General features: G+C 40.5%; 2 protein-coding genes across 2 annotated transcripts in view; one reads left to right on the top strand and one right to left on the bottom strand.

Moving 5' to 3' along the window:
• The window catches only part of ATXN7 (ataxin 7), a 90,519-nt gene extending 77,377 nt beyond the window's left edge, over positions 1–13,142 (bottom strand). Inside the window, exon 1 of the mRNA XM_076346565.1 lies at positions 13,089–13,142. The gene's annotated coding sequence lies outside the window, so the exon portion shown is untranslated. The remainder of the gene's footprint in view (positions 1–13,088) is intronic.
• Positions 13,143–13,207: 65 nt separating this feature from the next.
• On the top strand, positions 13,208–24,924 carry THOC7 (THO complex subunit 7). Its single transcript, XM_076346570.1, has 8 exons — positions 13,208–13,335; positions 13,880–13,997; positions 14,829–14,956; positions 15,308–15,394; positions 16,877–16,934; positions 23,071–23,137; positions 23,258–23,327; positions 24,538–24,924. Exons 1-8 carry the CDS (start codon positions 13,317–13,319, stop codon positions 24,603–24,605), a joined length of 615 nt encoding a protein of 204 aa, XP_076202685.1. The 5' UTR covers positions 13,208–13,316; the 3' UTR covers positions 24,606–24,924.
• Positions 24,925–25,162: the final 238 nt, after the last annotated feature.

Below are 25,162 nucleotides of genomic sequence, written 5' to 3'. Positions count from 1 at the left end.
AATTGTAAACCTTGGCGTAAAATGTCAATGGTATTTTTCATTATAAACATGTAAAAATAAAGACCTAATTAAAGCTTTGGTCACTTTTTTTATTCTTCTGCAGCTAAAGCACCTTTCCTTTCAAAAATCAGTAGTTTTCCACAGTTAAACTAGTACATTAAGAAATTAAAAGCTTGTTGCTAGGATTTTATTAAGCAAAAATCAAGATCTTTCGATCTTCAGTTACTCTTTTTTAGTCCAAAAAATGTCCTGCAGAATATTTGCAAAGCATTTACAGGATCACTGTCCCTTTACTAATGCTGGTAGTTAATACAATATGCAATGTAACAGTAAATCATTTTCTTATTATTGAAACTGAAGGCCAAAACTTGATCTTAAGTATACCTCTGTAAATCCAGAACGACTCCAGCGCTTTCCAAAGAGTTTCTTGGGATTTGCACATACGTAAACAAGACTGTAATTTGGCACTGTGTTTGAAACCAGAGATCAATAAAATGTATAGATTAATTCCTGATTTTAAACTGTTTAATTATAACAATAGCTTTCTTATCAAGCAGTATTCATCTCATGAAGTGCAATCATCCCTACACAGCAAGTGCTGAGAAACTGTTGTTCATTTGCTTGAGTGCTGCTGCCTTTTCTAACTGCAATGTTACATCAAACCGTTTAGTAGTGACGAGTCAGGAAGGCAAACAGCACCTATACGAAGAAAGGGAGAGAAAAAACTTAAAGCCCATCCTACTTTAAAGAGGAGTGACAGAGTGGAGAGTCAAGAGACAGATTGCTGACAAGTATGAAGGAAAGGAATCACCGGTAAAATGATGGGAAGGAGTCTGGAAATGAAGAGAGGATGGACACTGCGAAGGGAGGATGGGGGGGTGGGAGGGTGGTGGAAGACACAAGGTCTTAAGCAAAAAGAGAACTATTTCTCCAACAACACGTGCCCATGAGACTGTGAGGAGATTCTCATTCGATTAAATGAGATTGCAATCACACATTCCTCCACTCCTATTATCCCTGGTTGCACCTCGGTCACTCTGTTTTACTCTTTGAAGCTGAATTTAGCGGGAAACTGGTATTTCTTCCATTATTGACAAATTTATTTCTGTTAATCTAGGACAAAAGTCTTGCTGATATAAAAGAAATCACTATTGTCAGCATTACTAAAGCTCTCTTTTGTGAATGTTTCACTGCAACATTTTCTCAATTTCTCTTATTTTTTGCCTTTTTTTTTTCCTTTCTTTCTTCATAGTATCTCTGTTGCAGTTCGGAAGGGAGAGAAGCTGAGGTGACACTTTTATTGCTGTCCAACACCATAAAAATTCCAGCTAGAGAAGCCAACCAGTGCAGAGACTTGAAGGGTCCAAGCCAAGCAAAGCAGAACGATCCTTCCCTTTGCCTACCAGTGACTGCCATCTAGAGTCAGAGTACACCGCCTCACATGAAACACAGTATTAGTAACAAGAAGGAGAAAAATGTTAGAGCAATGAGGGAAATGTTAATCCCATTCAGAAAAAACAAGAACTCACATTCTAGAAAGTTACAACTAACTTAAAAAATTAAATTATTTGGTTTTTTCTTCTTAACATACCTTCTGACTAATGAGCATTTGGCCCACGTCTCCCTGCTTTTCTTCGGAAACTGCAATTGAATTTTGTTACAAACACCTCAGTTGTCCATGTGGGGAAAATATATATAAAATAGCACTATACTGCTTTTCAAGTAAATCCTGTGTTTCAGATTGTTTGCTAAGAAACATACTAGGCCATGCTAAGAGACTGAATACAAAATTTCATCATTAGCTGAAGATGCAAGTCTCCTTTCAAAGACTACCTGTGTAAAAATGCTGACAAAGCTTTAACATTAATGACATTAGTGATACTAATGGAATTAAAAATGTCTTTCTAGTGGCATGAAACTTAATTTAAAAACCTTAACATTTTCACATTAAGAAATACATTCATACTGACCCAAATATACTAGTGGCTTAAATGTCTACAAAAGCCCACCCAAGCCAACAACACTTCTTACACACTGTAAATTTGACACGTATTTATATACTATATTAATTCATGGCTGTTTATTATACTATATAAAAATCATATCTTTTTCTAACTACTTCTACTTATGTAGCTATTAATAGGGCACTCAATACCCAAGCATCAATCAAACAACCACTAGATACTCTTTAACTGAATAAAAGGAAGGATTTTTTTGTTATTATTTACCTGGAGAATATAATAATTTGCATTTTAACATATTCCCAGTACCAGTTACCTTCTCTGCAAACCATACACAGGTATGAAGCCATGGCTGTGTAAGTAAGTGCTAGCATACTCTTTAGCTATTAAAATCATTTATTAGCTATGGCTAATAATGTCTTATGAAGAAATCAGTTCTCCAGTTTCCTCACTCTTCTGCTGATGGTCAAGAAGACTGGTAATGAAGCATTATAAAAACACAAGATTTCTTCTCACGTTTATCGCTGCAGTAGCTACAGAACCTCCAGGTCACACAGTACACCTCCTCTTACTGCTAGTCCCACTAAGAAATTAATTTTTCCTAAGGGGATACATATTCACAGATAAAACGAAATTAAGCGGGATTACAAAGCTTGCTGTTGAACATGGCTACCTACGTATGAACCAAATGTCAAGTTGTAGTCTATTGAAATCAACAATTTCTACCTCGTGCGTGCATGCAGTCAGCTGGAACAATTGCTCATTCAGATCCACACTCAGGCCACGCTTCTTCCCCACAAGCCACTCCACGTATCCTCTTAGTTTTTCCAAGTAGAATAACAATTCTATAACTGGCCTGGATGCAACATTACAGCAGAGGAGAGTACTATTTAAACAGGAGGAGGACAGGTACTCGCTATAGCATTGTCCTGGAGGATGACATGCAAGAATCGCCCCCCAAAAAACCAAACCCATTGAAAAACATAACCTTTACTTGACAACTACCATAGCCTTTCTTATAGATAAAACAAATTCCAGTTGAAATAAAACTGCTACACAGGTCACAGAGGTGGAAAACAGGTTTCAGCGTGTATCAGTCCTGTACTCTGATCTTATTAAAATCTGTGTAATGTGTAGTTAGAGGTCTGTTAACCAGGGATGGAAGGAACCTCCAAAGGTCAGATAGTCCGTCACTCAGCCCCAGAGCATGATAACTAAACTATCTGGTGGGAACAACACAGGTAATCAAACCTGTTCTTAAAGACCTCAGGCAATGGAAGCACCATTGTCCCCGCAGGTGATTATTCCAGCGTTTCAGTACTTCCACTAGAAAACTGTGTTTGTCCATGCTGAATCTTCATTGCTGCAATTTGATCTATTTCTTTCTCCACCTACGATAAGCCCCCCCCCGCTTTGCAACGCTCTTCAATAGACGGGTCTTCTCACTCTCTCAGTCCCCTCTTACTTAAGGAATTGCCTTCATTTGGCACTTGTTTATGCATCATGTTTTTCAGATCTTTAAGCAATTTCATGGACATCTCCACACTTCCTCTTTCCTAATTTCATTCAATACAGACCCTGTTGTCCTGCCTGTGTGCAGTTAATTAATACTTTATTTCAAAACTAAAGGAGACTGAGCAGTCTGATTTTCAGAAACGCAGGATCCTTAATAATGTATGCATTTTTTTTATCTAACAAAGTTTAGGAAGCTCAGCTGGAACACAGTAGGCACTCCTTCCATACATAGTGTTTTGTACTTATAAATAAACCAGGCAAAAGTGTATGTGATATTCCTATCACTTTAAAAATTCAAGTCACGTTCCTGGGATAATCAAATGTCACTATTATGGTGTGAGCACAAATATAAAAAGGAGGTTGGCCTCATTGCCCTGCAGCAAAACTATGCACTTTCCTGTTGCTATCAGAGATGGTGCACAAAGAAGAGCTGGTGAAGAACTAGAAACACAGAAAAATAGTCGCCAAATGGCAAGAAAAATAAAAAGTCAAAAATTAATCTGAAAGCATCACAGTAAATCTTCGCAAAATACAACCACATAAAAGTGAGTTTTTTCTTTTACATATCCTCCAGTATTATATTTATGTGCATAAAGTCTTGATAGTTACATTTTCTATTTTTGAAGTATTTATATTTCTAAAGCAATTTTTACTCTTAAGCTTTAAACTCTCTGATAACAACAGATAACTATATCACAGTCTCAGCATTCCTCTGGATGAAGACACTTGCCTGGGAAGATCTTTGACTTGACATCAGATGATTTTTGGCAAAAGAGATCATGGAATTTCCCATGACTCTTTCCTCCTTTCTCGACAAAAAGGATAATGGAGCCTAGCAAAGCCTGGACCCTGCTGACAACTGGATTAGCAGAAATCATTCTTCTTTAACTACAGTGACACATAGTTAAGGTAATATTTTCCTATTTCTATAGCTTTGTAAAAACAAACTCACACTTTGACGTGAATTACTGTAATACTTTTCTCGACCACAACAAACAGCCCTGTACCTTACCCATACCTACTAGAAGCTGTCTTGTGCTAGGGCTACTCGTTACTTATTTCTCCCCAAGCAATGACAGTACTGCAGCTGCTTAAAAGACACCACCTGCACAGAAGACAACAGAGAACAACTGCTTATTTAAAGATGACTATACTTGCGGAATAACTTTAAGAGGCCTCTTTGAGGGAGTAGCACATTCTGATAGCATCCATCTCCACAGAAGAGCATCAAGGAGAACCACCACCAGAAAAAAAGATAAAGAATAGCAATTATACTCACTGATACAAGCAGAAAGAGAAGAAAATGTAGGTTGCAAAATGGCTGTCTTAGGGTTGTAACTCTCTGTGCCAAATTTAGTAGGCCAGTCCTAGAAAGACACGATGGGGAACAGACCCTATAAAGAGGCAATTACAAATAAAGAAGACGCGATAAGAATAATCCAGTCATTAGGAAACTCGTTACCTGTATCATCATCATATTACAAGTCTACGCCAACATTTGAGAGGACTAGTACAGTTCAAAATCCGTTCAAGAGCTTGCTAGACCAGGACAGATTTCTTTAACATATACATTTGAAAATAGCAGCTCTTGAACTATTTCCTTCCACTTGTTTGATGACATAAACTACAGTTACAGTCAGCTGCTCCTGTTTGTGCAAGTCTTTCACGTAACAACAGGAAAGAAAAGCTTTACTAGAAAACCTGACTGTAAATATCCTCCTATTCCAATCCCAGCAAAGTGACTGCAGCTCAAGTGCAATTTAGGTACTTTTAAAATGAAATTTCAAATTCATGACATTTAAAAAAAAAATTCCCATATGTTTTATTTTAATACACATGTGCACAATTCTAGTTCAGGGTATGTTATTATTCAACACCATCCTAACTTTACATATATATATATACACACACACACCAAAAACCACAAGCAGGTCTCAAAAATGAAAAAAACCCAACCCATAACTGCCAAAGCAACACTGGAATGAAACCGAAGTGAAAATATTTACAATGACCAACTAAATCACAGGTGCATACTTGTAGCTATTATTAGCATGGCTTTGTTTTACTCTCACCTCTTACAAGCCAATCTTTATTCATTTAAGTTATAAAATCCAATTTATCTGCCTTGCCTCTTTTATTAGTTCAATTCTCTCCATGTATAATCAACATTTAAATTTTTATTCAAATAAAGGCAAAAGGCAGAGGACCAAAAAGAACTCCTCGTGGTTTTCAAACATTCTGCACTAACGTTTTGCAAAAGAAAAAACAACAAGCAAACCTGAATGCTTGTTTATACCAAGTCTCTACTAAAATATTAGTATAAGAAAAGCTACCTTGGGAGTTTTGTAAATACTATTAAGAGAAATAACATTTTGTGCTTAATGTTTTGGGCACACATATAACCACTTTCATATCTCAACTGAAAATTTACATGTATATATAAATACATACATATATGCACACACTTTATATATAATGTATTTTGTTTCCAATTTCTTTTTCCCAATGTTTGACATTAATTTTTCTATTTACCTTTTGCAACCCACCAAAACAGTTTATGAAGCAGATAATTTTATTCCACAACTTGTTTTCTTCTGTTTACCTATACTTTTCAAGTCCAAATTCTATTCCTGCTTGCACACAAAATTTGGAAATTAACAGGAAGGCACTCACACATCTTTGAACAGAATCTGATCTTCAGATCAAATGTAACCTTTGCCACAGTTGCATGTTTTTCTCTTGCACTTCTGAAACTACCGGTTTGCTTTTATGGATTATTTCCTTAAATGCCATAGTCCTCAGTCATCTAATATCTCTGTGTTGGGCTATACAGTCGTGTTCAGTCTTTCTGACAGCAACACCACCTCATACTAGTCAACAGCCTGGTGATCACAAAATTCACTCTGATGGAAAAAATTATGGGCATTAATCCCCTCAGGAAGGAGGATAGCTTGGTTGAAGTGTCCCACACATGTGGTGAGCAGTCTAGCGGATAACAGCTCTGCTAATGACGAAAAGGGAACCAGAACCATTGCCACCTCCTGGGTTTTGAAAGCAAAGATTGACCTTTGCTCCCTTTTTGAAAGAAAGGGCTTATGATACTAATTTCAAGAGAGCGTGAATCCAAAATGCTCCCTAGAGAAAGGTGCTTAGCCCTGGATATAGGCAGGATTTAAGCACATTCCTACTTCAGCTACCGACTAGAAAATGTGCAGATTCATCATCTCCTTCAAGCTGCTCCGGCTGGTATAATTTTAATGAAACACCAGCAAATACTAAAGCATTTGGCCCCCTCCACCTTCATGGAAACATGATCCAACTGGCCTCAGCCAGACCAACCTTCCCTTTGGTACAACCAGCTTGCGAAAGGTAAGGAAATGTCATAACCTGGATCTGCCCCTTCTGGATCTGAGAGTCTCTGCTGGAAAGGACCAGTTATCTTCTCATCATACATCTCTTGAAATATTTGTTTAAAACATCTGCTTTGACGGCAACTGAAGCAATAGTTTAGAAGCTACATTTGGCCCACTCAAAAAAAAAAAAGAAACCGAGGAGAGTGTGCCTTCTTCCTAAGAAAGCCACAACTTCTCTTTGGGGTTTTACCCTGCTTCCAGTCACTATTGGTAGGATAACAATGGTCAGAAACAAAGTTCAGTGTTTTCATTCAACATATGACATACTAAAACTTAAAACTGAGCACGCATCACCAAAGCGTGCAACCATGCCTCTGATTATTTCTGTTACGCTGCTCAGGCTTGTACCTCTCTCAGAAATCAGGGGGTGAGAACATGCTTCAGTATATCATGTTTTATGGGAACTGTAAATTGTAGCTGTGCTTAAACACTACCCACTGACAGAGTTACTCTATTAAAAGAAAATAAACCATAAAATAATCCAAAGCAAAATATAAACCCAATTTAAAACGAGAAACATATGTTTATCGATATAGACCTGATACTCTCTTCATCTTCTGAGACAGAAGCGTTTCTTCCAACATCTCTCCATGACGTGGCCAAGCTCAAAGCCTTGTAAAATTTCTAGGTTTTCTTTTACAGATTTGGACTGCTTTTCAAAAAAAATAATAAAACAAAACAAACCCAACCAACCAACTTTCATTAAACTTTGAAAAGCTGACTCAGAAGCTGCGCAATAGCTCTGATTCAGCTTTCTTAGCCGAGTCAAAGCATCTGGCCACGTGATTCAGAAAACACCGCTCTGAAGTCAGGCAAGAGCTGCTTTCCAAAGGAGGAAATGCTTGTTTTCCTTTGTAATCTCTGTGCAAAATTTCCTCAGTAGCACTAACAGTTATTTATTTAAACATCATACGAGTAAATATGATATTCACAACTCTCTTACTGTTCATCCAATGTTTCAAGCCACAGTTATACCAACAGAGACAAATTCTTCTTCTTAGTCAGTGTAAAACCTCATTCAACATCCACCTCTTCCTCTGAAAATTCTGGCATGCCACCAATGATTTTCAGGGCACAATGTAAATGCTACCGAACCCGTGAATTGAAGGATTGGGGAAGGAAAAATAAAAATATGCTAGTTTTTTTAATTAAAAAAAAAAAATAAAGAAAGCCACGCTGAAAACATCCTGGCAACAAACTAAGAGGCTACTAGATAACTGACTAATCCTGCTGAAAACAATTCCAAAAGAGTAAATGGCTGCTTCCTTACAAAATACACGAAACATGAAATGTCACCCTAAAATTACCTGGCAGTCATTTTAAATCACAGAATGCAGACACCGTGTGGGATCTCTGAGGCATCGCACAGGCAGCTGAAGCCTATGATTTTTAGATTAAAAGAAAAATCTAACCATCTAATCTGTCTCGCAGCAGCTTCATGACACCAAGTTTCATGAGACACCTGTTAAAACACCTTGACTTTCTTGCCAAGCGGGAACCTACCAGGTCACTGGGAATAGGTATCGTGACCCAATGTACCACTTCTAACTTCTGATAATTCCACTGCCTCAATTAATGCACCTTTTGACATGCATGCAAGACGCTTTCATTTGCTGAGTGCATCCCTGCACCTGTAAGCTCAGTTTTCTACACTGAATACCTAAATTTCCAGTATCATGTAGTTTCAACTTGAGTTTGACAAGCTTTAATAAATTAGTGACAGATCACCTTAAAACATACAATAACTGATCTTCAAGCTTTGTAAATGTTCAGTAGGATCCAGATATGAAATGTAGAAAGCTGTTACATAATTCCCATGAAGATATCTGAAAAAGGGCAATATCAGAATGCCACCTGTATAATCTAGATTAACCAAGAGACAGAGCCCTTACTTAGGAAAAAGTTATTTAAAAGGACCATGCAGCACTATGTTTTTTTAAATGACTAAGATAAGCTTTTGTCTCATCAGAAAACTAGTAGTAATAAAGTGTCTTTCTAACGAACAAAATATTTCCGGGACTTGTACTTTGCAAAGTGCTTCTGTCAAAAATTCTGGAATTTTACATGCTTCTTTCAGTTACAAAGTGAAAAATAAGAAATAAAAACAATCCTGTAGCCCACAGCTTGTGGTTCAATTATTATCTGATAGGAGCTTGGTTTTTAAAGTACGGTATTAACAGTACACTTAATCAATCTTGGTAACACAGGCAGTAGACAGCAAAACTGATTACTGTTCGGATAATAAAATGTTGCATTTTACATTATTGTTATTGTCACTACAGTCGCAACAAGTATTTTCACTCTCCCTTCTCTCGTTATGCTGTAATTCTATGAAAATGTGCTAGCTCTGCAGAAACACAAGGGTCCATGTTAGGAAAGCTTTTTACAAGGCTAAGAACCACATTGCTTAGTATCTAAAAAAAAAAAAAAAAAAAGAAACTCTACTACTTTTTTACCCCAATCACTGGATTGAAAAATATCAGTTTTATCTGCCAAAAGAGAATATTTTAGTATTTGCAAAACTAGACAGCCAGTGTCTACAAATTTTTACAGAACGAGATGACAAGCTCTTGAAACACTAGTTTTCAGTAAACGCTGGGGCTAAAGACGACTGCAAAGAAAATATAACACTAACATAATTTAAAACGAGAAAACAGGGTGACACCAATAGGTTAGCTTGATATCAGTCTTGCACAAAATCATGGTATACAATCAACAAAGAAAGAAAGGATGGTGGTAAAAAGTAATGCTAAACATAGGCTTACAGAAAATAGGTCTCGCTAAATAAATTTGGTATGGCTTTCTGACAAGAATATAGGTTGGACCGGATAAAAATACCTTGTAGTTTCTGACCTGCTATACTTAGATCTCTGTAAGATTTAGTGCCACACAACAGTTTGATTTAGAAGTTATTCAACACGAAGAAAACCTGGAATCTAAAACCATCTCATAAATTATTAGAGAGGCTTAGGAAAAATATTTTAAATCCACCTCACCAACAGTTAAAGCTGTTTTCTTAGCTCTAAAAATCATAGCTCATTATAGCCTGGAATACTATAAAAAGCTTCTTCCCCTTTAACTTTTTCTGCAGTTGGAAAAAAAAGAGAGAGAGAGTTAAAGAAAAGGGGAGGAGGTATAAAGTCACATTAAACTTTGACTCTCATAGATTTTTTTTCAGGAAATAAAATTTCAACATTAACAGATTTCCTCAATAAAAAAAATCTGGTGTACTTAAAAGCCATTTTTTCAGCAAAAAGAGGATACTAATGAAAAATCTGAGCCAGTTCCACACACGTGTAACATCTTGCAGTACTAAACATACCTAGCTTATACTTCTTGTATCCACAGTCACCTGGAAACATTACAGAGGATCATTTAACACTTTTGACAAGGTCAGGTGTGTAACAAATTATTATGTATAAGCTGCTTTAAGGCCTTACCATATGGCACACATAAAGGAATTCAAGGAAAGAGGGAAAATGACATCACATTTAGCTTGGTTGAAAGTTTGCACACACAGGTACATATTCCAAAAGAGCTGGCACGGAGTAAGGTGCTATGCCTTGTGCAAGACATTTTTTCTTATTGCAAGAATCTCCAATGCTGATGCCTTAAGGAAGGTCCAATGCTACTCAGTATTTCTGCCAGTCAGTTGAAGGATTATATAAAAGACCGTAGCTGATAGAATCTGCACAGAATACACGAACTGGTGAAGGACAAATAAATAAGAGTAGGTCAACCCTGCTCTAGAGATCTACGTCATACATGACACTGAATTAATGGAAGAAACATGGCTGTACACAGCCCAGTGCAACACACACTCCATACACGTGAAACAAGGGTTGTTTCATACTTACAACATAAGGAACTCTACTTGGAAATGGAGCAAATCGCAGGAAGACTTCAAAGACATAGTGAATAGTCAAGTGTGTATAGAAACCCAGCAAGCTGGAATTGGCTTCCTGGGCAAAAACATCTTGTGGATGTTTAAAATGGCGAAAGAGAACAGGAAAGAGAACAGGCTATTACATCAATACGTAGCCTCAGTGAGATTCTTGATGATGTATTTACCAAGTTCTACTTCCCATTCTAGAAGAGAAAAGTTAATGAACATTGATGATGCCTGAAAGGCCTGTCTTAAAAAGAAAAATAATGGCTTTGTTCCCGAAATTGTTCTTATGAGCCTAAGACCCAGAACAGAGAATTTGTAAGAATCTTGTAATTAGTAACACATATGAAGACAAGAACAGCACAAAAGTCATTAAATATTATTAACTAATCATATGGACTGCTGTATTCTAAATTAATTACTCAAGGACTATCTATTTGTCATTGTGGAGAGTTTAATAAGAGTATCTGACCAACACTGGAATGATGAACAAAAAGTGAGAAAAGATTATATTGGATTAAATGACAGAAAATAACACAAAAGTATTCTAACGTGATTAAATAAATAATTGTGGATTTTCACCTACAACAGCCTTCAGTTCAATCAGCTTCTCTCTGTGGTAGAAACAGAAAGGACTCAGAAAATGGAAAGAGCTCAGAGAAGGGCAAGAAAAATACTGTCTTGATAAGACTGGATGCTTCAAGACGCTTAAGACTTCCAAGAGGTAATCAGTGGGTAAAGAGGGAATAGCAGCAACAAACTGCACTTGTGTGTAGTTTGTAGAGAAGTTCAGCTAAGTTGTCTTCTCACCCTTTGCCAAAACACTAGGGCTATATCACAGTGACCAAAGATTTAGGAAAAACAAAGGCTTTTGTCAAACCAACTATATTAAATGGCAACAAATTCAGAGTTCATAAAAGTGAGGGGTTTTTAATAGCACATACATAGCTCATGAATTTATGGCCTGTTCTTTGGCTCAAACTTTGTATAACCGAATAGAGTTAGGTTTTCACATAAAACTGTATCACTCACAAATCACATAATAATAGATAAAAATTTCAAGAACAGAAATCACTTATCCAGGTTTTCTATGTTGGAAACTCTTTATTCTCAAAAGTTCAGATGGAGTTTTAATGACGCTCCCTGTAATGCTTTCCCAATAGCACCTTCTGAAGAATCTGACCAGTTGCCTATTGAAGACAAAGTACTGGCTTGAAACAATCTACAAATCCGTAAATAGCTGTTAAATGCCGTTATCCAGAACAAAAAAGCACCTCGTAATCAATCACAGCTCTAAAACCAGGAAAGCACAGATTATAGCACACACCCACTTTGTTCTTTTCTTACCCTGATTTTCTCCAGAACCCTAAAATGGTCAATGCAAAGCACTGAGCAGAACAAGTCCATAAGCTACTTAAGTGTCCAAACCAAAATGAAGAAGGAATATGAGGGTGTCAGGCTCTGGACACGTCTCATGCACCATGACATGTAGTACAGTAACGTTGCCAGTTTTAGCACTGCCCAAGTGTCAAAGCTGGTGGACCAAAAGCCTAAAACTGAATACTTGGTATCGGTAACACCTTAATATCTCTTTTCTCCAGACACCTCTAGCCTTTTTTTCCAGTGCCAGCTTTGTTTTTCAGGGTAGGAAGAAACAACTTTTGTTCCTATCCACTAGTGATAGCAAAACTCCCCAGGAAACATATCAGAATAATGATTTTTGCACCCCATGAGCCCTGCTGCATGTCTTCCCAGCATCGAGTGAGGATGAGCTCAAGGGTGGCCCAGGGGAGGCCAGCCCGGCTTCCCTCATGCCTGCACCATGAGCATGTCCTCCGCACCCTTGCCAGGGAGTAGGCACCACGGGGCTGGTGCTCCTGCTCCCTCCAGCCACAGGGACCAGCCAGCCACCGCGGTGGGTCCCACCACCCTCGCAGCGCCATCGCCTCGGTGCTGGCCACCATGGCGGGACCATCCACCTGTTCCCCTGTGCAGTTGCCACCACCCTCGGAGGGCCGAGGCCGTGCAGGAGCCCTGTGAGGGGAGGATGAGGCCGCCAAGGGCAATGATGACGGTGGCCCCGGGAGGACGCTCTGAGGCAGGAGCGTGGCGGGAGGGCGGCCGAGGCGCACCCCGACCCGGCGGCCTCCCCGCCGCGGCGCGTCGAGGGCGAGGGAGCATGTGCCGGGGGCATGGCGGGGCGGCCCGGGCGGGGGGCGGCGGGGCCGGGGGCGCGGTGGCGGGGGCGGGGAGGTGGAGCCTGGCTGCGGGCGCGGGGACCGCCGCTTCCCTCCCCCGTCGGCCCCTCACCTGGCGGGGCCGCCCCTCGCCAGGGGGCCGGTTCCACGCGGGGCGCAGGCCTCGCCCGCCGGCCCTCCCCGCCGCAGCCGCCGCCGGGCCGCGCGTCCGCCGCCAGCCGGCTCAGGCCCCAGCCGCCGCCGCCTCCCCCTCCATGGCCGCCGCTCTCGCCGGCTGCATTGTGGGAAGCTGACCTCACTCGCTGCTGCCGCCGCCCCGCCGGCTCCGGCACTCGCCGCCATGGGGGCCGTGACCGACGGTGAGACCTCCCTCCCTCCCTCCTTCTTCCCTCCCTCCCCGCGCCCGCCGCCCCGCGCCTCGACCCCTGCACGGCCCGCTCCGCTCGGCTCGGCTCGGCTCCCCTCAGCGCCGGGCCCGCCTCGCCTCTCGCCCGCCGCGGCGCTGCCCGCCGGCTGCCCGCCGCACGGCCCCGGCCGCCCTCCGGGGAAGAGCTCCCCGCGCCTTGGCCCCAGGCCTCTCCCCCCGGCCCCCCGAGCCCGACCCCAGGCCTCTCACCCCGCAGACGGGCTTCCATCCTGGCCCCGACCCCACAGCCCCGCTCCCGGGCCCTTCATGCCGGGGCACGCCCGAGCCTTGGGCGCCCCCCGCCCCCAGGCCTCTCCGCCCGGGCCCCAGGGTCCCTCAGCCCCGCGCTCCGGGCCGGGGCCCTGGGACGCCTCCTGTTTAACAGATCCTCCCGGTTTAGCCCCGGGAATCGTTCCCTGGAGGCCTGGGGTGAAACCCGCGCTCGGCTCTGGGATGCGGCTGCCATAGCGTGAGGCATTAAACAAGTTTTTCCTCAGATGAAGTTATCCGCAAGCGACTTCTGATTGATGGCGATGGTGCTGGTGACGACAGGCGGATCAATTTGTTGGTGAAGAGTTTCATTAAGTGGTGTAATTCCGGATCTCAGGAGGAAGGGTATTTGTTTTCTGTTCTGTTGTTTTTAGTCTTGGAACTGATTAGCTCGCATTTCAGTGGAAAACTGGGCTTGATCCGCTTTGAAAAGACCCGTATTAAAATGTATACATCTGCTTTTCGGTATGGCTCTGTGGTGTTTCCAGTACAAACGCCGAGCACTGTGGTGGGAGATGAGGACTAGAGACGGGTCAGAGAAGGCTGCAGGCTGTATCATGAAATCGGCCAGCGCCGCTCACATGCCCTCGGGATTGTCGTGCCACTGCGTGATCCGTCCAGGAGTCCCGCTATTATAACAGGATCATGACTCGAATATTTTAGTTGGCAGTTCTGCATTTGTTCTGTTAGGGAAGGGTAGTACTGCTGGTATTTCTGCTGCTGCAGTTTTTTTAGGGTTTTGTTTTGTTTTTAAAACAGGCTAAAGTAGTAAGGGATGAGCGACAACGTGGTGTTCTGCTGTGGGGTCCGTACTAGTGCTGGATATAAATTCCCAAAAGACACAATGTAATGATTGTGTGTACAGAGAAGCACTGCAGTATTAAAATACTAATCTCAGTGGTCACAGAACCGGCCTTAGCTGGGAAGTTTATAAGCCCTGGATCAATCTGCCCATTGCCTTAATACTCACTTTGCACCTTTAGGGACACGATGGTAGAATTAATGGGTGCAATGTTTCTGACTGCACTTTCAAAAAATTATACATTGAATCTTTGAAATATTTTATTTCTTTAATAATTGTTATTTACCTGTTCTTTACGCTACATGAGGCTTTGTTTCGTAAAGGTAGGGGGTATTTTTATGCTGCTTAGGAGTAAATATCTTGTCTGTTTTCAGTTACAGCCAGTACCAACGAATGCTGAGTACTTTATCACAGTGTGAGTTTTCAATGGGAAAAACTCTTCTGGTGTATGATATGAACCTGAGAGAAATGGAAAATTATGAAAAAATCTATAAGGATATAGGTAAAGATGAGAAAATATTACTGTTTTCTGTTTGACAATTTCTCTTTTATGAACAAGCTTGAGCCAGTTCTGGTAAACATAATATATACCTATGATGAGTGGGGGTTTTGTTTTTTTTTCTTAATAGATAGCACTCATACATACGCTGTAAGCATCGTATCAGTATATAAAATACATACAAATAAAAGCTTTTTAACCTATGGAAGCGTATGTAGTTTTGAAGCTGATGGAGCTAGCAGGCCACCATATCACAAACAGCTCTTCATCTTTTTATAATTTAGCAGAATGGCTTGTTGACATGTATTGTTTGATTTTAATATAACTCTGTATATCTTTTGGGTTTTTTTAAAGAAAATAGTATAACTGCAGCACATGAGAAGATTTCTGAATGCAAAAAACAAATCCTGCAAGCAAAAAGGATTCGAAAAAATCGCCAGGGTAAGGAGCAATTATCTGTATTTACATTGGTCAGTTTCATTATTTTCTTATCTTTTAAAATACATTGTATCAGAAAATAGATTCCAAATTTTTGAAAGAGCAAGGGAATATGCTGGCATCATGAATACTATATTTAGTCTGGTGGGTTCCACACCCACTACTGAAAGTTCTTAGTGGATGAGACAGGCAAGATTGAACCAGTAGATCTCAATGACGTGCAACATCAGGAAAACCTAAAACAGTAGTTCAGGGAGATGTTTTCAGGCTAAAGAAAAACCCCAAAAGCATCCTATCACAATTCAGGTGACTTGAGAAGAACTAAAGCACGTTATTAACAGTGAGACAGGAGTTGAATAGACTTACACCCGGTACTGAGGATCATGCAAGTGTATTCCTTCAGCTCTTAAGGGAAGGTAATGTCTTGGCATACACAGAGTCAGTGGTGCCAGTTACGCACCCAACAACTCTGTATGTGTCCTTCCTGAATACCTGTTATGAGGTGTAATTTTTCCTTCCTCTTAAAAGTATGTGCTGATAATTTCAATTAAAACTTAAAGCATTTAAGTTTTAAATGTAATACTGTCTTATCAAAAGATTAGCAATTGAGGAGAAGCAAGAATTTGTTTCTTCTTGATAAGTGAAATGCAAAAAGAAAACGTTTAAAAGTATAACAGATGAAAGGTTTTAAATACAACTGTTTGATCAATTTTGTGGATAATTTTAGACTTAACTGGAAATTAAAAGAACCTTAACCGGTAGGAATGTAGAGTTCTTACGTCTTCACAAACGTAGATCTGAAGTGTTTGCTTTTTGATACGTTCTGTCCAGCCTGCAGCACCAACAATGAGGTAGTTCGCATATGCACAATCTTACTATCAGGAAATGGCTATGTTAGTTGCCTATATAACCATAATATTGTTCTTAATGTGTAATACAGTTTAAAAAAAAATACTGTTGTATAAAATGCTGCATGAGAAACTTTTTTCTAAAAATCTTAAATGTTTATGTGTAACATCTTATCAGCACCATTTTCTGTACCTATACATTAGATTGTATCTAAAACCAATGCTTATGAATCATACACAAAAGACCAAGTGTGCAGCAATGCAGAGCTATCTAAAGGTCGTGTTTTCTGGCCTCATCCTTTACGAATCACTAGCACTGGGTAAGTTTGAGTGAGTAGATAATGGCCTACAATCATATCTGAAGTTTATTTAAAATGTCTTTTGATGTAATCATCTACTTTGAAAAGTTATAGCATAGTATAAATTATGTATATATATTTTTATATATATATGTTTTTATATATGGATATTTGTGAGTACTTTTTTATATATGTAAGGTGCTATGTACAAATTTGAAAAATGTTAAAACAGTTTTTCAAGAAGGAAAAGAATCTGTACCATTCTATGATACCTGATTTTTGGTTCTTGAATCTGTACTTTCAGAATTATTTCGACTAACTATTTAAATTTCTTTCAGAATACGATGCATTGGCCAAAGTCATACAACACCATCCAGACAGACATGAAACATTGAAGTAAGTATGAAACTACATTAAATTATAATGAGCCAGTAAGCTAGAAGTCACCAGATTTGACATTTCCTTAGTTTCAGTTTGACCTTTCCTCACTTTTATATAATTTCTTTTGACACAAGAAAAACTTGGGTTTGGTTTTAAAATTGTGCCCTTATCAGCTTTCTTTAATTAATCTCCATCTGTATGGGTTCAGAAGCATTGCTAATCATTTTGTATTTGAAATTTTTCCATTGTTAAGGTGAATAAGTGAACTCAGATGTAAATGCACATCTAATGTCACTTTACCGGGGATGAGTTGCTTAGGAAAGAGAGACAGTGGGGAAGTGCTGTGAAGTGCACCAGCAAGGGATTGAGTAGTCGCACAAAATACATAACACACAAGCAAGTAAGGTGGAATGAGAGAAAGCAGGAGAAAGCTCTTAGGAGTTTTTTTAATGTTTTCCTTGTAGTAGTTGTTCCTGCATGCCCGGTTATAAATTACTACGTTGTGTACCACAATATAACCTGCGCTGGCATGCAGGTTAGACCTACCTGTTGTCAAACTCGTCTTGCATGTAACTTATAGTGTTGCTTGTGTCATTGTTGGATTTGGATCACTATCTGTGCTTTTGGGTCATTTTGGGCAGTTGTGGGGACATAATCTTTTTAACTTTATCAAGCCACAGAAACATTCCAGGACTCATTGCATCTATGAGTTTGTTCTTTTTAACCTGATTAAAGATGTAGCATGGGGTTACTGTTCTCCTTGAAGCACAGCTTGCACCTATCCTGTTGCCCACTTTCAGTGAAATTGCAGAGGGAGGCTGTCTTTTCACATTCCATGGCCTTTTATAGCAAAAGGAAAGGGTTTTATTATATTATTACCCTAGTAGTAGGATTTTTATAGTTATAAGCCACTGAGAATATTTCACGCATTTCTTTCTTGTATGTTATTTATCTGTACCTTTGTCGTGGTTCAACCCCAGCCGGCAACTAAGCACACAGCTGCTCGCTCACTCCCCCTCGGTGGGATGAGAGAGAGAATCAGAAGAGTAAAAGTGAGAAAACTCGTAGGCTGAGATAAAGACAGTTTAATAGGTAAAGTAAAAGCCACGCATGCAAGCAAAGCAAAACAAGGAATTCATTCACTGTTTCCCATTGCCAGGCAGGTGTTCAGCCATCCCCAGGAAAGCAGGGCTCCATCACACGTAACGGTTACTTGGGAAGACAAACACCATCACTCCGAACATCCCCCCCTTCCTCCTTCTTCCCCCAGCTTTATATGCTGAGCATGACGCCATATGGTGTGGGATATCCCTTTGGTCAGTTGGGGTCAGCTGTCCCGGCTGTGTCCCCTCCCAGCTTCTTGTGCCCCCCCAGCCTACTCGCTGGTGGGGTGGGGTGAGAAGCAGAAAAGGCCTTGACTCTGTCAGCGCTGCTCAGCAGTAACTAAAACATCCCTGTGCTATCAACGCTGTTTTCAGCACAAATCCAAAACACAGCCCCATACTAGCTACTGTGAAGAAAATGAACTCTACCCCGGCCAAAACCAGCACATTCTCCACCCATTATTTTGTACCATTTATGTCATGCTCAGGTCCCACACTATCCAATACAACCACGTTAATCACCACCCCCCTTCCCATCCTTTGGTATAATACACAGTTATCATTCCCCTAATCTATGGGCCACCCCTGTAAAATGTCCACAAAATGTCCATTGAGTTCATTCAGTCCATGACTTTGGGCGCTATCTGTTACAGTGGTCACTCAGGACAGGAGAGGTGGTGTGTTGTGTGGAGTTACTGGGCACCAAACCCAGCTCAGGTCAGGTCACTGCTGCACTTACACTGCTTCTTGTAAGACTTGTCCTCCACTGCTTCAGGTGGTTCCTGCTACAGTAATTCCCGTAACATGCAACTCAAATCCCGGGTTACAACAGTTTAAAGGTATTTCCATTACAATCTCCATCCCTGGTCCCTTTGGACGAGACCATAGGATTTAACACTGCAATGAACTCCTCCCCTTGCCCCTGCTCTGAGTTAGACTTATCCACAGACTGCAGTCCCTTAGGGGTGTACCTGCTCCAAGTGGAGCCTTACCTATGAGCCACAGTCTCTCCAGGGGTATACCTGCTGCGGCATAGACTTATCTACAGCCACAGTGGCTTTGAGGTGTACCTGTTCCAGCACGGCCTTCTCCATGGGCCACAATGCCTTCAGAGATATACCTGCTCCAGTGTGGCCTTACCCACAGCCACAGTCCCTTTAGAAGTAAACTGCTCCAACATGGCCTTACCCATGGCTGCAGTCCCTCCAGGGGTGTACCTGCTCTGTCGTGGGCTTAGCCATGCTCCAGCATGACCTCATGCACAGCCACAGATGCTTCGAGGTGTACCTTCTCCAGCGTGGACTTATCCTTGGGCTGCAATCCCTTCAGAGGTATACCTTCTGCGGTACAGACATAACCATGGCCACAGATGCTTTGAGATGTACCTTTGCTGATGTGGACTTACTCATGGCCACAGACGCTTCGGGGTGTCCCGCTCCTGCATGGACTCATCCACAGGTCGCCGTCCCTTTGACTGGAGTTCACACTGGAGTTCCAGCCTGTCCAGTACAGCAGCACAGAAACAGCAGCGATGCCCTGGCCGTCTGCCAGCCCAGGCGCATCGCCGTTGTTGTTATCAAAATGTTCCCAGGCACAGCAGAGCAAGACGATAAGCAGTACAGCAAGCAGCGAAAGCAAAAAGCAGCCACTAACGAGCACTAGACTCTAATATACAGTAAGGCAAGAAAGCCCCATGGCAAGCACAGCAGCCTGCCAGTTAATAGCTGAAGAGCAATAACAGCTGTAAATTTGATCTAGCACATTCCAATCAAATGTGTCGTTATCTTGAACCCTTCGAGCCCCACATTGGGCACCAGAAAGGACTGTCATGGTTTAACCCCAGCCAGGAACTAAGCCCCACACACCCTCTTGCTCACTCCCTCCTGGTGGGATGGGGGAGAGAATCGGAAGAGTGTAAGTGAGAAAACTCGTGGGTTGAGATAAAGACAGTTTAATAGGTAAAGTAAAAGCCACGCATGCAAGCAAAGCAAAACAAGGAATTCACTCACTCCTTCCCATCGGCAGGCAGGTGTTCAGCCATCCCCAGGAAAGCAGGGCTCCATCACACGTAACGGTTACTTGGGAAGACAAACGCCATCGCTCCAAATGTCCCCCCTCTTCCTTCTTCTTCCCCCAGCTTTCTATGCTGAGCATGACGTCCTATGGTGTGGGATATCCCTTTGGTCAGTTGGGGTCAGCTGTCCCGGCTGTGTCCCCTCCCAACTTCTTGTGCACCCCCAGCCTGCTTGCTGGTGGGGTGAGGAACAGAAAAGGCCTTGACTCTGTCAGCACTGCTCAGCAGTAACGAAAACATCCCTGTGTTATCAACACTGTTTCCAGCACAAATCCAAAACAGAGCCCCATACGAGCTACTGTGAAGAAAATGAACTCTACCCCAGCCACAACCAGCACAGCCTTGATTTCATTACCACAACTTTGAATATTACAGGCAATTCTCATGAGGCTTGACTACTTGCTTCATTAGTCAGCATGTGCCATTTATCAAGTGAGGCTTCATAATAAAGAATTATCAAAAGTGAAGTTTTTCAGATGAGTCAATTGATTAAGAATGGAAACAACTAAGTGATAATACTTTTTTCTTAGAGGATGCCAGGTTGTTTAGGTTTGGAGGGGTTGTTCTAATTTTGATTAACACATCCAAGCATAAGTTTCTTGAGCAAAGCTAAAAATGGTGGTAAGTTACAGCTAGTAAATTTGGCATTCTGTCTTAAACTTAATTTTCATCTCTTTAGAAGTGTATATTACAGTTAGAAATACCAGTCTGTTCATCCACTGGAAGAATGGCTACAGTGTATGCCCTTTTGTCCTTAGTCCTTCATATCTGTAGTCAAAGACGCAGACTTGAACTATAGCAGAGTACGATCCGCCATTTTACAGATGGGGAAATAGGACATAGTAACAGAATGGAACATTTTTAAAGGGAGCTTGGTTCATAGGTATTTTAGCTTTAACTGACCTTCCAAGTGAATAGACTTTAAACACAGGAACTAGATGAAGTTTTCATCCAATGTTTTAATTACGAGGCTTCCTTTCTCTCCAGTTTGAGGAAAGTATACGGAAAATTGTACTATGAACTAAGAAGGACCACCCTTAAATCAAAGTGGAGGAAGCCTCACTAACAATGTCACGCTTTTCATGGAACTCTTAATCACTAAAAACACTTGAGAAAACTTCTTGTGAGGAGAAATGTCATGGTTTATTGCGAGAGTTACATTTATAGCTTTTGCAGGTCATATGGCACAATAGGACAAAGTTCAGAAAAATACTTTCTTTATGCTTTTAAGGGACTGTTTCTTGGAACAACTAGTCATACAGCACAAAAGAAAAGAAGGTGTTATCGGCTTAGTCAGAAGTAATGCACAGGAGCCAATTCAGGAAGTGACAGGAGCTGAACTACTAAATGGCAGTGCCCACAGTGTAATTAGATGCAGTATCAGAAGAGCTGTTAAGAGGACCAAGAAATGACTCTGAGTCTTAGAAAAGGAGATACAAAAATGAGAAGGCTAGGCAAAGATTCTCTGGAGCAGAAAGTAAAAGAAGTAAAATTCCAAATGTAGCTTGGATGTTAGTAGAAAAAAATTCAATGTCTTCTCACAATCTGCTTATACCTGATAGCACAGTATAAACAGCAAGATTTGGCCAAATAGAAGTCGTTCAGAAATTAGAAACCAAATACTAGTGAAATCATTGTATGAGCCTATGAACCGTTAGCCCGTTTCCGTTACAGGAAGGGATAACGTCACACCCAACCCTCTTTCAGGCATTCCCCTCAAGGTACCAAGCAATCTGGCTCAAAAAAAGACAACACCCTCAGGTAACACTAAAACAGACCTTTTTCCCAGCTATCATGAGTTACTTAGGACTGGAGGCCTTTGTGGTTCCCTGCCCAGACTAGTTGCAGCAGCTGTCAGTGCTTCAGGAAAAAAACCTTTTATTCCCTCGCTGACCCCTATTTGGCTCTGCCTGCTAATTAATCAGGGATGGTCAGCCTCAATCCACTTCACCTTTAAAGAAACAGATTGTTCTCATTACATGGAGCATGAATTATGGTAGGCATTAGAGGAAAAGTAGAAGAGCCAAACTGGAGGTTTGAGTGTAAGAGTTGATGCTCCATCCTCATTTGAAAGCTAGTGTACGTTATGGTACCTGTTATTCTTTGCCCTACCTCAAAAAGGATTGTGGTGGTCCATGGTGAGTCCAAGAAAACAATCAAATGCTTGCAGAAAGATCGTGAAGAGGTGTTGAAAGATGATGTATTTCAAAAGGATATGAATAGTTATGAAGATTATAGGTGTTGCATGTTTCCTTTATCTCTTAATGCCAGAGGCAATCAGTTAAAATAAAAACTGGCATTTGAGAAGGAAACGAGTATTTATATGGATCACAGTGTTAAATTCTGTGTGCTGAGGCATAAGCTATATCATGTAGTTTCATCAAAAATGTGAATTATTCTACATATGCCTACTGTAAAGTCTACCTGTTATCCACTACTCTGTCTGGTCAGGCCATTGTCAGAGATAAGGTACTTGACTATGTGTTTCATTAATTGTTGTGTCTGCAAATTGTTGTGTTTGTATGTTTGGTATGTAGGTTTATCAAATATGTTCTCCCTGCTGATGCTATGTTTTTATTTAATCTTCTCATGTCAACATAAAGAAATCTGTGAAGTAGCAAAGCCTATGAAAATGCCATGGGTGTTTAATATAACCCACTTCTTTAACTTTCATTGTATGGTCAAGTAAATAACATGTTTGTGGCAGGACTGAATTGTTACAGTCCAAATGCCCAGTGTACCACTGTATTCCAGCTTGGAGGCCTTGTTTTCTGTAAAAGTCCTGAAACTACAAGTTTATGACATAATAGTTAAACATTTATGTGAAGTCGCCTTACCTCTAATGTAATTTCATTTGTTATGCTTTGTTTACCTATGCTGTTATTTAATGGTTCTTTTTTCTCCACTTAGTTCCAATCTATTTTTCAAGAGTTTTACAGAACTTTTTAAAAATACTATGACTATTTCTTTTCAGGCAGCTAGAAGCTTTGGGAAAAGAACTTCAACATCTTTCTCACATTAAAGAAAATGTTGAAGATAAGGTAGGTTTTTCATAGAGCTTGTTACGTAATTATTAGGAACATAATTAATGGAGAATCTGCTATAGGTTGTTTGGCTATATGTGCTCTCTGTTTCCTAAAATATATATTTTATCGTTCCAGTTGGAGCTGAGAAGGAAGCAATTTCATGTTCTGCTGAGCACCATCCATGAGCTTCAGCAAACCCTGGAAAGTAAGTGGTGTTCTTAGGTAATATATATATCTGGGTTGGGTTTCAGTGGATCAGAAGGAATCACAGCTTCCAGCAGTGGGCTAGCTATGTGCAATTGAGGTTGGTGACCTCCTGCATCGGCAGCATTATTTTTCCCAGTAGTAATCCAGAGCCTGAGACCACTCAGAATTTTTTTCTTCTACAAGCTAGCCATCATGCCATTTCCTGACTAGCTTCAGATTAATCTGTAGGCAACAGACTTCTTTAAAATGTGGGGGTGGAGAATTTAAACAGAAAAAGTATTTCTTACAGAAAAGTATTCTTGTGCAGTTTCCAAACTTATTTGTGTAATTCCTGTTTCAGTAGTTTTGAACATGTCGCTGCCATCATGGTATCGTTTGAGGCTTTACTGAAAAGAAATTGGAATGCAGGAAAGCTAAATGACTTACCTACTCAGCCAGTGAGTCTGTAATAGAGCAGGGACTAAAACTGTCAAACACAAGAGCTAAATTCAGGAATTTAGTCATACTCATCTTTTGTCATACAAATACTTAGTATTTTCAAATCAGCACCTACTTTTCATGCTCTAATATGGATAATACTGTTTTAAGTATTATTTGCTGGATTTTTGCTGTGTCTTTCCAAGATGGACTAATTGGTATAGCCTTTGAGCGTGACCTGATTAACATACATAGATGGCTCTAAGAGCAGACTTCCATTCTCTAAGGCCGTCTAGATCTTCTTAAGCAGAATGAACTGTTAATCCTACGTGCACTTTAGCAGAAGGTTATTGTTATTATGTGTTACTAACACTTGCTTAAGTATTAGTCTCTAAAATACATTTTCACATGAATGTATAGATTACCTTTCAGCTTCTAGAATTTTGTGAAGGAAGTAACATTTTAGTGGAAGGCACAGCTTCAGTTTGAAATAAACCATTAATAGGCAAAGAGAAGGCATATAATTTGAAGCAATCTGGTACTGTTTGCTTGAATTTGAAGCAATCCGGTACTATAGGATTTACCCCGTTTCCTGTAATAGCTGTTACAGATAACAGCCTTGAAAACTTTGAAGGATTTTTTTTTTGTTTGAACGTAGCATTTTGTATAATGAGATACCCAACTGCACATTTAAGGCAGTCAACGTAAAATATTTAAGTGGGACACGGCTCTGCGATATAGTCTGTAAATATAACCAATCATGTTTGACTAACAGTAATATTGAATTTTAGATGATGAAAAACTTTCAGAAGCTGAAGAATCTCAAGAAGCTCAGATGGAAACAGAGACCAAACAGTAGATGTAGTATGAAGACTGGCTATACTATGGAAGAATGTGCAAGTGTCTTCACTTTGTGTTGAAACCGACAGTAAGAGAGACTGAGCTGAAAAATAGTTTTCTACTGCTTCTGTGAATTTTTATACAAAAATACTTGTTTTGCTTATGTTTCAGGGGAAAATAGTTGCAGATCTGTGCAGACAGGCACTTTGCATTAATCCACAAACTTTGTGATTTGTGACAAGAAATATATTCTGTTTTACAAAGGATGAAGCTTCTGCACAGTACTTGTGAACTAAGGTGTTTGCAAAACATTGTCAATAAAAGGTGTTTACAAAGAGTTTCCTGGTTTTAGTAGGCATTGAGCCTAATAGTAAGGGCTCCTTTTCTTACTTGACATTGCACTGAGGGCAATCCATCTTTGCATGAGTCCCAGCTTCCATACCCTAGTCCAGATGGGACCTAAAACTGAACTAAGTAGGGTCTTAATTTTTCAAAGTAGCTGCCATTTTAGAACTTAGCTGTGAATAGACTAGAATTTGCTAGTTTTGTATAAAACAAATTACTTCTATAGAACTA

The sequence above is a fragment of the Aptenodytes patagonicus genome, chromosome 8 (genome assembly GCF_965638725.1).
Source record: "Aptenodytes patagonicus chromosome 8, bAptPat1.pri.cur, whole genome shotgun sequence".
NCBI lineage: Eukaryota > Metazoa > Chordata > Aves > Sphenisciformes > Spheniscidae > Aptenodytes > Aptenodytes patagonicus.
The sequence above is the reverse complement of the archived record's forward strand: the minus strand, read 5'-3'. Positions and strand labels throughout refer to the sequence as shown.

Excerpts from the sequence above, each read along its gene's own strand:
- THOC7 (XM_076346570.1), top strand. Across the intron at positions 16,935-23,070 it reads GACAGACATGAAACATTGAA|GCAGCTAGAAGCTTTGGGAA; the intron begins GTAAGTATGAAA and ends ATTTCTTTTCAG. Across the intron at positions 23,138-23,257 it reads AAGAAAATGTTGAAGATAAG|TTGGAGCTGAGAAGGAAGCA; the intron begins GTAGGTTTTTCA and ends TTATCGTTCCAG.